The sequence below is a fragment of the Dromiciops gliroides genome, chromosome 3, assembly GCF_019393635.1.
Source record: "Dromiciops gliroides isolate mDroGli1 chromosome 3, mDroGli1.pri, whole genome shotgun sequence".
In the NCBI taxonomy this organism is placed as follows: Eukaryota; Metazoa; Chordata; class Mammalia; order Microbiotheria; family Microbiotheriidae; genus Dromiciops; species Dromiciops gliroides.
This window is the reverse complement of record NC_057863.1, coordinates 11,479,973-11,494,873: the sequence shown is the minus strand read 5'-3', so window position 1 is coordinate 11,494,873 and position 14,901 is coordinate 11,479,973. Positions and strand designations below refer to the sequence as shown.

General features: G+C 50.8%; 1 protein-coding gene across 1 annotated transcript in view; it reads left to right on the top strand.

The window, feature by feature from the left end:
* Window positions 1-14,901, top strand: part of SNED1 (sushi, nidogen and EGF like domains 1) — an 85,694-nt gene that overhangs the window by 66,255 nt on the left and 4,538 nt on the right. The window contains exons 26-32 of the mRNA XM_043993646.1: window positions 1,990-2,134; window positions 4,605-4,687; window positions 6,330-6,431; window positions 11,355-11,471; window positions 12,273-12,360; window positions 14,205-14,288; window positions 14,853-14,890. Of these exons, the coding sequence (XP_043849581.1) occupies window positions 1,990-2,134; window positions 4,605-4,687; window positions 6,330-6,431; window positions 11,355-11,471; window positions 12,273-12,360; window positions 14,205-14,288; window positions 14,853-14,889 (656 nt within the window). The 3' untranslated portion in view covers window position 14,890. The remainder of the gene's footprint in view (window positions 1-1,989; window positions 2,135-4,604; window positions 4,688-6,329; window positions 6,432-11,354; window positions 11,472-12,272; window positions 12,361-14,204; window positions 14,289-14,852; window positions 14,891-14,901) is intronic.

Here is a 14,901-nt window from a genome sequence, read left to right as displayed (position 1 = left end):
CACTAATCCTGGCAAGAACACTAGCACATCTACCCAGCCTCAGAATGCCTGTGTCCGGTCTCCCAAAAGCAAAGCTAGCCCAGCCTTCTGGGATGATGTTTCTGAACTAGCCTTTACTCAGCAGAGCTGACTGTTGCCAAGAAGGGTAAGGAGAGAGCTGGATGATAGTTATGTGTGGCAGAACAGTGAAGTCCCAGGGAGTCTGGTTATATATGTGGACATGTGTGTCCCATAGGAGAGTCTCATGGAATAGGCTGTTCTGTAAGTTGCTATAGTTCTTGAAGCCAAGCCCCCAACCAAGAGCTTGGGCAGTGATGACTGTGTCACAAGGAAATCATAGCCATGTCCTCAAGAACAGCTGAGCCCTATCCTACTCTCTAGGGCATGTTGGTGTCAGAGGATCCTGACATCAATCTGTAAATTTGAAAAGCTGATCCAGGGCAAACTGAGTAATAAAGGAATAGAGTGAATGCCTGATGGTTTTTTAGATCTAGTGTATCTTTGGTAGAAGAAATGGGGAGGGGACAGCTAGGTGGCGCAGTGGGTAAAGCACTGGTCCTGGATTCAGGAGGACCTAAGTTCAAATCCGGCCTCAGACACTTGACACTTACTAGCTGTGTGACCCTGAGCAAGTCACTTAACCCATTGCCCAGCCCAAAAAAAGAAGAAGAAGAAGAAGAAATGGGGAGGCAAGCAGATGGTGAATGTGAGCAGCCTACAACATATTACCAATGAAGAATTGTGTGGGAGAAGAGGCATAAACAGGTTTTCTCAGAAAAGGAGATGGTCTAGACATGTAGAGAAAATGAGAGAAAACCAATGTACAACCTGTGTGCTCCATTTGTCTCCATACAATGCCAAGAGATCTAGAAATTATATTTAATCTGATTCGAAAAATCAAGCTCTTTGTAAAAAGGGATGACTCTGTAGGAAAGAGGAGGGGAAGGAATACTGGAGAAAATGTAGGGGATCTAAAAAAATAGATATCGATATTGTTGTTGTTGTTTGTCCTTCGTTCTTTTTGTTTGTTTGTTTTGGTTTTTGGTTTTTGTGTTGTTGTTTTTTGCGGGGCAATGAGGGTTAAGTGACTTGCCCAGGGTCACACAGCTAGTAAGTGTAAAGTGTCTGAAGCCAGATTTGAACTCAGGTCCTCCTGAATCCAGGGCTGATGCTTTATCCACTGCTCCACCTAGCTGCCCCCCCCCTTTTTTTTAAGTGAGGCAATTGAGGTTAAGTGACTTGCCCAGGGTCACACAGCTAGTAAGTGTTAAGTGTCTGAGGCCAGATTTGAACTCAGGTCCTCCTGACTCCAAGGCCGGTGCTCTATCCACTGTGCCACCTAGCTGCCCCTGTCTTTCATTCTTGAAGAAGACCATGACATCGGGATAATGTCATGACTTGCAGTGAATTGCATTTAAGTAAGGGAGGGCTGTGCAAAGTCACCAGCCTCACTCTCTCCTCCAGAGCCATCTGGGTTCAGTGGCAAGATAGACATCAGGAGTACTGGAGATGGCCCCAGATGACATATCAATAAAATCTATTTTAAAGGAAGAAAGAAAACCAATGATGAGAAGCTGAAATCAGGTTGATAAACCTAAAGATATTACAGAGCAGGGTGGAGCTCCTCACATCATGGTGAGGAGATAGTGCTAACCCTTATGGCTAACATGTGACCAAAGGAAGAGAGAGCAGGGAGAGGAGGCAGGGGCAGGAGGGTTAGGGAGCTGCTTTTGAGGAGAACCTGAAACCTACCCGCTAGGTTCTGCCAGACGGGGCTCACCTAGAAGCTAAATCAATGTGCTTCACTGAGACTGCTTTAACACACAACCTAAACCGGACATCCTCTTTTCTCCAGTCTTAAGGACCAGGGACAAGAACTGTCATCAGGGCCATCCCTGTGACATGGACTGAAGAGGGCTGAGGGGAGGGATGGGTCTACATCTCAAAGCCCACGAGTCAGGATCTTCTTTCTGTTCACCTTCTCTGCAGCACAGAGGGATGGCTCTTCTGACAGAAGATGGAGCCAAGGGGGGCCCCCCAGAGTACTGAGGAACAGACTGCCCCCATCCTTTCTGCCTGATCTTCGACTGCTGGCTGATCGAGAGGTTTCAGAAGAACCATCCCAGGCCCCCAGGTAGGATTAACACCATCCTTGCCAGCCCACAAGACCTGGTGCCGAGACTTTGCCCATAAACACAGCAGGAAAATGCGGTTCAGAAATGGGATGGTCTCCATCCCTTGTGGGGATGGCTTTGGGTCACCTTACGTAATACAGTAATGGGGGCAGCTAGGTAGCACAGTGAATAAAGCACCAGCCCTGGATTCAGGAGGACCTGAGTTCAAATCCGACCTCAGACACTTGACACTTACTAGCTGTGTGACCTTGGGCAAATCACTTAACCCTCAACGCCCCAACAAAAACAAAAAGAAACAGTAATACAGTAATAACAATATAAGGCAAGGCACTTTACATATGGAGTTTTGCTTATTCCCCATCACAACTCTGTGAAGTAGGTGCAACTGCTGTCCTCATTTTACATGGAGGAAGCTGAGTATGAGAAAGGTTGAGTTGCCCAAGGTTACACAACGAGTGTCTGAAACAGGATTCGAACTCAGATCTTCCTGTCTTCAAGTCAGCTATCTCTGATGAATGCCTAGATTGAAGACTGGTCACATCCAACATGGTCTCAGAGGGTAGGGAAGAGACCTTTGAGCTTTGTCACGCAAACTACACCGGCACAGGAGAAGTCCTTTCCTCTGCTCTGCTCAGCCCCCACTCTCCTCAAGCCTATGGCAGCCGATTTCTTGGTTTGTGACACCTCTAGCCAGCCCAGTGGTGATTGGATAGCTTCTTGCCACCATGTTTTCTCCCGATCAGTTAAAGAGGCCACGCAAGGAACACTACCCTTGTACAAAGTAGAGCCCGGTTTTGCCACACAAATAGCTGCCCGGCTACATCACCCACCCAAACTGTGGCGCGCGTCTTCTGAAAACCAACAGGCTTTCCAGCCTAGATTGGGGGCTTGGGGAGCCATGAAAGCTCAGGTTTAAAGCCCATCTCCAGCTTCCTCACTGTGTGACCCAGGACAAACTCACACCCTCTTCTAAGTCTGTTTCCTCACCTCTGAAATGGAGGAGGGAGGATAATATGAGCGCTTCCCTCCTGGGGCTGTTGTGAGGATCCAGTGAGATATCTGCAAGGCCCTTTGCCTCCCTTGCCTTCAAGCAGCAGGGACTATTAAGTGGAGTCCCCTGCTCGCTGAAGACAGCAGTAATATGGACTGGATATGCCAGGAAGCTCATTAAAGGTCATGTCCTGAAGGAGAGAGGATGCCAAGGAAAGCAGCCAATGCCTAGAGGCGATTTTAAAGGGCTTTTTGGGGAGGGAGAGAGCGGCCTCAGCTGGCTCTGACCACAGACTGGGCAGAGTGAGGACGGCAATGCCACCTCCCCCCAGCAGGCTCATTCCCTGCTTCTGAGGCCCTCCCCTTCACACACCTTCCTCTGAATAGTCACAGAATCGTGGAAGGATAGCCAGCCGGACCTGATTTGACAAAAGGGGAGACGGAGGAGAATGAGAGAAGAGTCCCACCTGCCTAGGGTCATGTGGCTAGCTAGTGGGACTTCGAGGATGATAACAAATCCCCCAAACATGAAGCAGATGAGAAAATTAGGACTTTTCTACCAGAACCCCGAAAATAGCCTCCCCCTGCCCCAACTCCATTTCTCTGCTTTCTCTGATGCTGGTTTCAAGCCAGACTGAGAGATCCTGGGAAGTCTCCACTTTTTCCCGAAAGTTTCTGCCTGAAATGTTGGGGGGACAGGGCCTCAAATTCTGATATAGGAAGTGAGCAGAAAGAAGCCAGTGGTCCTCCCCAAACGGCAGATTTCACACCTGTCCATGAGCTTGCACATCTGCGGGCGCCCACATGCATGTGTTTATGTGCGGCTGGGAGATCCCAAATCTGTCCTCATCACCTCCCAACGCTCAGAAGGCAACAGGAGTTTACCAAGGAGTCGCTCTGTGCCAGGCACCTCGCTCATCACTAAAAATACAAGTAGTCCCTGCCCTCAGTTAGGGAAAAGCAGCACACAAGAGGAAGACAAGGGTGGGGCCGTGCTGAGGCTGACAGAGGAATGGGGGCACAGGGGCACAGGGCCCTCCCGGGATGAGCTGGCCTTGGACAAGGCGCTTCCAGGGCAAAGGGGCTGCTGTGGGGGACACGGTAGAGAAAGAGTGGCACCACAGGTGGGGGCCCAGAGAGCAGCGAAGGACTCACGGGACGCCTCTGTGCTCAAGACTCATTCCCACACGGGACACTTTTACAAGCTTCATTGTTCAGTCGTTTTGGTCCTGTCCGACTCTTCATGACCCCATTTGGGGTTCTCTTGGCAGAGATACTGGAATGGCTGGCCATTTCCTTCTCCAGGTCACTTTACAGATGAAGAAACTGAGGCAAACAGGGTGAAGTGACTTGCCCAGGGGCACACAGCTAGGAAGCATCTGAGCCCAGATTTGACTCCAGGCCTGGCACTCTGTGCACTATGGCGCCACCTAGTGTCCTTTACAATCTTTACACTGGTTCTTCCTGGCTCTTTCTCAGGTTTACTGAGCTGGTGGATGGTCGAGGAAGAATCAGTGCCAAATTCAGCAGCGTCCCAAGTAAATCAGTCACCGTGAGATCACGTGAGTGTCCACTCGTGGCTCTGTTTGTGTCTCGGGGCTGAGCACGTCTCGGGTCCCTCCCTGCTCAGTGCTCCAAAGCGGGTTCCTGCTGTAGGTGAAGTGTGCATCTGCCCGCTCTAAGCTGCGTGGGGCTGGGCACTGCCACCTGAGCCAGGCAGGCGGACAGTCTGACTGTGTCCTTCTTGCTTAAAACCCTTCAGTGCCTCCCTGTGGCCTCTCGGCTCCAATACAGCTCAGTCTGGCATTTGAGGTCCCTCAGCCTCATTCTGTCTGTTGCAGACAAGACAGAGCCCCACCTCCACACTTGTGCACAGACACACTTCCTTCACTCTGGGCCTCGGTCCCTGCCTTTCAGATACGGGGTTGGACTAGTTCAGTGGTATCCAACGCAAACTGAACCGCATTGCTGTGGGCAGCATATTGACCACAAATTAACATTATCTATGTCGTATTGTATTTTTACTTATTTTGTTAAACATTTCCAGATTACTCTGGAGTTTTGCAGGCTACTTGTGGCAGGCCTCCAATCTGACCCCGTTCTTTTTTTTTAATCATAAAAGTATTTTATTATTTTTTCCAGTTACACATAAAGATAGTTTTCAACATTTGTTTTCATAAGATTTTTAGTTCTAAATTTCTCTCTCCCTTTCCCTGCCCCTCTTCAATACAGAAAGCAATCCGATATAGGTTATATATGTATAATTACATCAAACATATTGACCCTCTGTTCTAGATGATCCTTTCCAGCTCTAGAGAATCCTTTTATGTTCTTTCAAAGTTCCATGAAGCATCCCCTCCTTTTCCCCCCACCCCACAAATGCCTTGGTGGGTAAAGACCTTTTCTCTCTAATTCCGAGAATAGACTTTGAAAAACACTAATGCATGTACATATGAGACACAAAATTATGAGTGTGTGTCAAATACTATTAGACCATTAGCTCCAAGAATGCATAAATCCTGTCTTATCTCCCCCTACCCCCAACAACTATGTAGGCATCTGCTAAGTGTGGGTGTTGGCCTGTGCTCATTCTCCCTCTGCCACACCCACACCTGCACACACATCCCCTATACACACATACACACACAAACATACACAATTCTTCTGAGACAGTGTGGTCTGTGGCAAGGCTTCTTAAACTTTTTCTATTTGCGACCACTTTTCGTCCAAGAAATATTTAGGCAGCCCCAGGTATACAGGTATATAAAATAGGTATACACAACCTTTTACTGCTGCCAAATTTTTCACGACCACCACATTCATTTACACAACCCACCGTTTGAGAAGCTAGGGTCTATGGGATGATGCTGAAAAACGAAGCCCAATTGAAATGTCTTCGGCCAGACTAAATCAGAGGAAAGATGAGCACTTAGATCCTGAACAACCTTTACAACTCTGCACCAATTATTCCACAAGCACCTACTATGTGCTAGACATTGTGGATCCAAAGCCAAAAATGAAAGTCACTGCCCTTGGGAAGTTTACCTTCTACTGGGTAGGTATTCTCAAGGGAGTTGGAAGTCCAGACCAAGGGTGGAGGGAGATAAAGCCAGGACAAGACAGAAATAGATGGAAGGCTTAAACCTCAAGGCGGCAGCTGCCACGTGGTCACCCGGACCTTCATGCTTTTCCCCAACATCCTAGAACCAGAGACCCCCGTGAAACTGGAGAATGTGGAAGAATCCACCAACCAGATCAGCCTGGCCCTCCAACTGCCCGAACCCGAAGGCAACAAAGAGGAAGAAGGTAAGTCAGAAGAGAGGGGAGGGCTGCAACCTGGCCCCCAGCTGCAGGCAGGCGCTGTCCCTATTGTCATCCCGAGGGCAGGCTTCCCCCAGTGGGGAGAAAGCTGGAAAGGCCAAATGGGAGCCCTGGGGGGGGGGGAAGAGACCTAAGGGAGAAGGGCCTTGTCTCCTGAGACAAGCTCATCAGACACTGAAATCAAACGGTTAAATGGTTTACAGGCCTCGAATGTGGAGTCCAGCTGTCCCAAACTTCAGAAAGGAGAAGGGAGGGGCAGCTGGATGGCGCAGTGGATAGAGCATGGGCCCTGGAGTCAGGAGAACTTGAGTTCAAATCCAGCCTCAGACACTTAACACTTGCTGGCTGTGTGACCCTGGGCAAGTCACTTAATCCCAATTGCCTCACCAAAAAAAAGAAAAAAGAAAGGAGAAGGGAACCTCTTTAGCCTCCCTCCTCACTGAGCAGTGTCTTGTAATTGAAGCCCCCAATCTTCCTGGAGAGATTTCTGCAGATCCCGGATAGCAAGCGGCTACACAATAATCTTTATCTATATTGAAATGGGCCACACCCTCTCTGGCGGCCTCCTGGGTGGTTGATTTTCATTTTTCTAGAGCTGGTGGGACAGAGAAGGGGTTGCCTTGTTTAAAGAGCAGTGAATAAGGAACGCCAGCATCAAGGACCGCACTTGTGCATCTGCTTCTCACACTCACCGTGTGCTTCCTGCGGTGACTGGCGGCCTTACCTTTTATTTTTTCGAGTGTCCTTTTTTTGATCTTTTATTTCATGAATCACAGAAAGAAGAAGAAGAAAGGTGATTCACTCACTCCAAACCAAGAGGGCGAAGCTCTCAGCTGTGAGATCAGATGTCAGCTTCAAAAGTGCCTACGGTGCTTTATTATTTATACCCAAATTCCATTTCTAGCTCCAGTGATAAAAGCCCAGGACAGGAGATCTGTGATCAGCACAGTGCTCAGCACACAATGATGGGGGGGGGGGGTGAAATAAGTGCCTGCTGGGGAAATCCTTTCCTGAATTCTCTTGGGGAGAATTATACCCAAACCTGGCCCTGTTCTTTGTTATGGGCTGAAACAAATAACCCCCCCCCCGGGGATATTTTAGGGAAGAGCAAGGGGAAATGAGCTTCTGAGGAGGTGGGAGGCACTAGCCAGAGGATGGCAGCTTCTGACCTCAGCAGAGTATCCTCATTAAGAGTGCCACCGTTTAAGGGGGCCGCTAGGTGGCGCAGTGGATTAAGCACCAGCCCTGAATTCAGAAAGACCTGAATTCAAATCTAGCCTCAGACCCTAGACATTAACTAGCTGTGTGACCCTGGGCAAGTCACTTAACCCTCGTTGCCTGGCAAAAATAAATAAATAAAAGTAAAGAGTGCCACCATTTTCCTGAGGCCGTAGGTGAAAGCAACAACCAAATATCCGTGGCTCTACAAGTAAAAAGTAAAGATAGTCAAGGTAAGAAAATGCTTACTTTGCAGACTTGGAAGATACTGGAGAAGCCGAGTCTAAACAAAATAAAAACCCACAAGACAGTAGAAGCAGAGGGCTGGACTCTATCACATCCAATATCACATAAACAATATCATGGGACTTTAGCACAGAGCAGCCGAGCCAAGCTCAAAGGCAAGAGGACCAGAGGTCATGTCCTGCCTCTCACAAACACTGAATGTGTACGAATGTTTATGAATGTGAACCTGGCAACCTCTCAGTACCACAGTCAACCTCCCAAGTGTCCCAGCTGCAAAGAAGGGGCTGACCTGCATTGCTTAGCTCAGTGCCAGGCACAGGAAGTGCCTAATCAATGCTTCTGATTGGCAGAGGAAGTCTCCTCACCTCAGAATTCCAGCCCCAGCCCCCATCCCCATGGGGTGGAGCTTCAGGACACCCGGGTTCCCTCCCCAGCTCTGTCACTCATGATTTGGGTGACCTGCCCTGGCCCTGGGGCCCCAGGGCCCCATCTACAGCCCTAGCAAAGGAGTCAGTTCTCACCAGTCTGTGGTTTTGTGGCTCTCTTCTTATCCCCTCTGCTCTATCATGCCTGTAGTCATACATCAGGCCATCCAAGGGGGAAGCGTTTGGTACTGTGGAAAGAGCACTGGATTCTGAGTTGAGGAACCTGGGTTCAAATCCCAGTTTTGCTCCCAGCATGACATCATCCCCTGCCTGAGCCTCAGTTTGCTTCTGTATAAAATGAGGGGAGTTGAACTAAATTACTTTGAAGGACCCTTCCAGGTCTGAATCAACGATTCTAGGAAGACTCGTGCTATGGCAAGAGAATCCTTTTTTAATCAACACATCTGTCTGTGCAGAGGGTGTCTTGGTCATGTTTCTTGGTTGAAGGACACGTGTCCTTTCCAAGAACCACCAAGAAAAGCATTCAAGGTTCAGAAAAAGCAAGACTGAGTTAGAAGCCACCTTGAGCATGTGAAGTAACAGAAAGACTCCTGAATGTCAGCTCAGAAGAACTGAGGAAGGGGCAGGGGAGACAAGACCACTCCCAGCTCCCTGCCAAGCCAGAGAGTGACAGAAACAAATGGGGAAGACTAGCGCGTCACAGGAGATGACATCTGAGAGAGTGGTGACAAAGTCCACCAAGGTGGAGGACAGATCCTAATGTGAGGAGGTAGAGGTGAGGCAACACAGAAATTCAGTGCAATGGTAAGTGGGTTCAGCACGTGGCCATGAAACAAGAGAGATGGGGATCACGGCCTTGATTCTGACCAGCGAGGGCAAAGACACGGCAGGGCACTGTAGAAAGAACACTGGCCCTGCGGCTGAAGGATGTGAGTGCCCGTCCCAGATCTGAAGGGACGACCTGTGTGACCTTGGACAAGTCCCTTGACTTCCTGTCTCTCTTCATCTGTCCAATGAGATGACTGGGCTAGATGGTCTTGGAGGTCCCTCTAGAGGTTCATGTTGGTCACCGAGGTAGAAATGGCGGAGCCCTGGGAGGACGTGCCCGCTCCACTCTGGCATTCATGATGAAAGAGGAAAGAAAAGCCTCGTGTCATCTGACATGCAGCCTGGATGGGAGGCCCTCCAAACAAAGGCGGGGCCGGCTCCCACAGCCCAAAGTCCTGTAGAGTCAGCCCAGGAGGGATAGCGAGCTCTCCGGGATCAGAGTCTGAGGACACAGACACAAGTGACTCTGGTGGGGAAGAAAAGGAGCCTGGGAAGAGGCCGCTCTGGTCAACCGCCTTAGACTTTGGATTCAATATAGATGCCCAGGGGCGGCTAGGTGGCGCAGTGGATAAAGCACCAGCCCTGGAGTCAGGAGTACCTGAGTTCAAAACCGGCCTCAGACACTTACTAGCTGTGTGACCCTGGGCAAGTCACTTAACCCCCATTGTCCCGCAAAAAAAAAAAAAAAAGAGTAATATAGATGCCCATTACCTGTGGAGGAAGGCAGAAGCAGCGCAGCGTCCTGTAAGCAGGGCCAGGGATGTGACACGCAGAGAGAAGGACTGCGGGTGACCACAGGGCTCACCTCGGGGGGAGGAAGACAACAGGGGGCACAGGATAGGGAGCTCCTCGGGGGTCAACAGTGAGTTATCAATGGTTTGCCCGATGCCTGCTTGCTGAGGGACTTGACGCAAGTCATTCAAGCTGAGTCTTAGAAGGAATATTAATGTGGATGGGTTGCTATCAGCACCATTGGAGGGAACATCCACTCCCATGAGTTCAGAGCCACTGAGAGGCAGCCAGCATGGGAAAGGAGACAGGGCTCTGGACTTAGAAGCAGGAAAATCCAGGTTCAAATGCTGCTTCCAATAGCACTTACTAGGTATGTGGCCCTGAGCCAGTCACATGCTGTTTCTTGGGGATAGGATTTGATGGTGTCTCGATTCTTAGAAGGCCAGAGGTAGAAGCAGCCTCAGCAACCATGGGGCCCAACTCCTGTGTTACTAAGCACCCCCGAAGGTCATTTCCAATTCTAAATCTGTGATCGCGGGCATTGAATATTACTTATCTACCCACATCATAGGGCTGGGGGAGGAGACACTTTGGAAACTTCTTTTCTTAAACCAGACGAGTGCTTTTGTTGTCATGGGGAACCAGGCAGGTCAGCAGCTTCTTTGTAACCCAGCTTAGAGAGCTGCTCAGGGTCCCCCAGTCAGGAGGGACCAGAATTGGAACTCGGGGCTCCCTCACGGGCCATAGTCCCAGGCTGCCTTTCACTCCACTGGTGTGGATCAGAAACTCATCTTTTACGTACAATCTTAGAGCTGTTCAGGAGTTTAGGAACTCGCCCCAAATCACAGAGTAGCAGGATCACTAGTAGTAGTAGCTTCCTGTGGAAAAGGAAAAGAGAATAAAAAAAGCAGAGTCATGAAGGGGAGAAAGGAAAGAGAAACGGAGGAGGAGGAAAAATGCCCGTCTCGGCTGGAAAGGTGGGCTGGAAGAAAGCATGGGGAAAAGCAAAGGAATGATGGTAGACACAAGCTAAGCGCATGTGCCCCACAGGATGTTTGCCAGTGAGTTTTGTCTTCCCTCCGCCAGCCTGCCTGTTTGCCTGCCTTTCGCTACACTTGGCAAACAGGGATGGAAACGCCTGATGGAAAGCATGTCTTTGGCCGGTCACGGTCCAAGTCAGGCTGTCTCCTCCCTCTCGGGGTGGCTGGCCTTCCCCGCATCCTCCACAGGGCCCCTGGGGTGCTGGGCCGTGCTCTCTCCCTCCCCTTCTCGCACCCGATCCTGAAAAGCATCCCAGAAAAACAAGGCACAGAAAGGCACAGAAAGCCGACGCCCTTTATTTTACTCCTCATCTTTATTTTACTTCTGTTCTTTGTACCTTTAGCAAACCCGGCCTCCACGTGAGGCGGCGCCAAGGAGCCAGAGGGCCTGTTCTGCCATCCCGCTATGCCAGGACAGGGGCCAGAGGGCTAACGATTTGTGGCACTTTGGTTTGCAGATGACCACAGGAACTGCTCCATCAACCCCTGCCGAAACGGGGGCACGTGTGTGAGTGGGACGGGCTCCTACAGCTGTGACTGCAGCCCAGGATTCAAAGGCAGACACTGCGAGCTAAGTAAGTGGGGAGCACGGCTTCTCCTCCCGGCCCGAGCTGGGACCTGTGGGTGCTCCCTGGGAGGCGGGCCCCAAGAGGCTGCTCTCTGCCCTAGGCAGGGCCAGAGACACTGCCCTTCAGCATATCTGGTAGAGCAGACAATCACTCAAAACACCAGCAGGGGAGATTATACCTGGGATGGCAGGGGAATGGAAGGGCTCCCCACCAGAGCACCTGCTCCCTGTGATGCCCAACCAAAGAGACTGGGCCGGGGGTGGGGAGAAAGGGGACCAAGAGTCCCACAGTGCATGAGGCCTGGCAGCAAGGCCTTTAATGTCCTCAGAAGAACCTCAGATGCTGACCCTACACACCACTGAGTGGTGGAAAGGGCATGTGGGCATGGGCTTACCTTTTCCAGCCTTTTCCAAGGATGGGGACCCAAGAGGGCTCACGGAAAAGCATCACTTGGGGAGACAAAAAATATATTCCAGAAGCCCCCCAATGGAGAGAACAGGGAAACCTGCCCTGAGGGTTGGTGCCTGCTCCAAAACCGAAGCCCAGCAAGGCTGCACTTGGAGGCCAAGGGCTGCAAGCTTTGACATGACAGTTAAAAACAGCCCCATCCTTTGTCCCGAGCATAGCTGGCCCACGGCTGCCCCCTGCCCCGTGGCGGCCCAGGAAGGGGTGATGCCCAGACAGCAGGGCAAGGGACTCTGCCTGCCCCTGCCCAGGCTTCTCCACTGCCAAGTCTTTGTGGGAGGGAGGCAGGAGCCAGGGAATGGAATCCTCCCTGACCCCACTTCTCTCCTTCTCCTTGGATAGCGTGTAAGAAGGTGCCACATTCCTGTACACGCCTGTACTCAGAAACCAAGTCCTTTCCTGTCTGGGAAGGAGGAGTCTGCCACTATGTGTAAGTTGACTGGATGCGGCGAGGGGGTCTCCACGTTCCCCTTCACAGGCATTCTCTCACCGCTACCTCACGGCAACGTGGGGCCGGGGCAGGGCCACCACTTTGGGAACCGCTCACCTCTCTGCCACCCGTGTGGTGGGGGGCCTCACGCCTTCTCTCCTGACCTCGGTTTCCCCATCTGTAGAATGAGACGGGTTGGACTGGGTGACTTTTCAAGATCCCTTGCATCTCTAAAAGTCTATGATTCTTCGCACAGTAAGGTTGACTTAGCCATAGTCACACAGCTAATGAACAAGAGCAAAATCAGCAGTGAAACCTAGGCCCCTCAGCAAGCCTCTGCTCTTTTTCTCTGGGTCTGCTTTGTGTGCGACTTGAAATCCCAGGGCCCAGAGTTCAAATACTTGTTCTACCTGTGTGACCTTGGACAAGTCATCTCCCTTCTCTAGGTCTGGGTGAAATGAGGGGCTAGAAGCAGATGACCTCCAAGGTGCTTGCCAGACTCAGATCTGGGATCCCATGAGCTCAGGGCCTACCCACCAGCGGGCAGGCAGGACCCCAACCAAACCGGCCTTACGGACGACCAACCAGAGCACAGGTGTCCCTTCTATCCCATGCCTGTATCCGGCCAAGAGGAGCGTCACGTTAGTTACATAGTCAGTTGGCCAACAAGCACTAATTAAGCCCCTGCTGTGTACCGGCCCCATGCTAAGTGCTGGGGCTCCAAAGACAGGCAAGATCCTGTCCCAGCCTCTGGGGAGCACAGGCTGTAGAGGAAGAACATGCAGATAGCTGTCCCTGCCCCATCTTCACAGTGCAAATGGCAGGCGGGCAGACTCTGGCAATGAGAGGGCCCAAGGGGGGGCCTCATGCAGTGGGGGAAGGGAGGAAGGAGAGCCCTTTAGGCACAGGGACCAGCCTACAAGGTCAGAGCTGGCAGGGGGCCTGCCATGCGAGACACAGCTCCTAGGCGGGTGGCTGTGTGGTTGCACATTCCACGCCAGCCAGGGCAGCCAACAAGTCAGCTCCGTGACCCTGGACAGACCGAGCTGATTCTTCTGTAAATGGTCAGACCGGACCATCTCCAAGGTTCCTTCTAGATCCAGCATTCTGGGACTCTTAAGGGTCTTATCTGAGATTCTATCTGGCCAAACACAAACCCAAGTTCAATACAACTGCTGGAATGGAGATGGTATAGATGGGGGTGAAGGCACTGGCCCTGGATTCAGGAGGACCTGAGTTTAAATCCGGCCTCAGACCCTTGACACTTACTAGCTGTGTGACCCTGGGCAAGTCACTTAATCTCCACTGCCCCACAAAAACAAAAACAAAAAAAACACACCCCCCCCCAAAAATATTTCTAAAATGTTAAAAAAAAATAGACAACAGAGTGAAGGAAAAGCAGAACCACAATAGCAGTTTACACACCAACTCCTGCTGTTAAAAAGTTAAATAGCAACAAAATCCAAAAAAAATACACAAAGGAAAAAGATCAGAGGGACGTGGGAGCAAAAGGGATGTTTTTATTAATATCTCTTGGCTTTGAACAGGAAGTTAGAATTCCATTTTATGTCTGAACACTGTAAACTATGTTGACTTGAACATCCCATTGATGGTTGTTTAGTAAGCTTAGTTTAAAATAATTTTCAAGGCATACTCCATATCTTAACTAGATGACAAAATAAGCAGAACAGTCAAGCTCTGATCCTAGTCACCCCAAACGTCCATTAACGAATGTATTAAGTCCTCATGTGCCTCCAAGGGAAACTGAGGATGCAGCCAGCTCAGTGGCCTAGAGCTTCTCCATAGAGCTGGCTCACTGACTCGACTCTCTCCACCAATGGCAGGTACAAGAGAATCTACAAAGTCCACCCAGACATCTGCTACAAGGAGAGCTGTGAGGGCACAACTGCCAAGAAGACGCCCAGCAGGTACTGGCACCGGAAACGGGCTTACCTAGGAAGCCTCGACCTGTCTACCGGCTCGGGCAGCCTGGCCTTGGGAGCCTTGGGGGCGAGGAGGGAGGGTGTGAGAAGGAGCCGGGATTTCACCCCCACCCTCCGCCCCAAGGGAGTTTCCGGAAATGCTGTAGCCCAAGAATTCATCAACTAGTGACCCATCGCAGGGACAGCCAGACACCTGGCTGGAGGACCACAGGGGCCTCTGGATAGAATGGGAACACACTGATGAAGCCCTTAGATGGACCAACCCGACTGAGGCCCTGGGGCAGCAGCAGGGCCAAAGGGAAGGCCGGATGGTCCCTTCCAAGCACTTCCCCTTTGCAGGGGAGACGGGTCATGAATATGAACCCCAGACACATCAGCATGTATGGCCACCCAGACCAACGTCCGGGGGGAGGGGAACCTAAAACTTTGTTTTTATATGAGGCTTCTTTTCCCAACTCTTAAGGCTCACTAGCCCACAACAGCATGATCTAGAATCAGTAAATTCTCCAAACGACTTTGCTTCATGAGCCACTCTTTCCTCTGTTTCAGGAAACAAAGCAACAGTCAAATAGCAAGGAAACCTTAAGGTAAGTGGGTG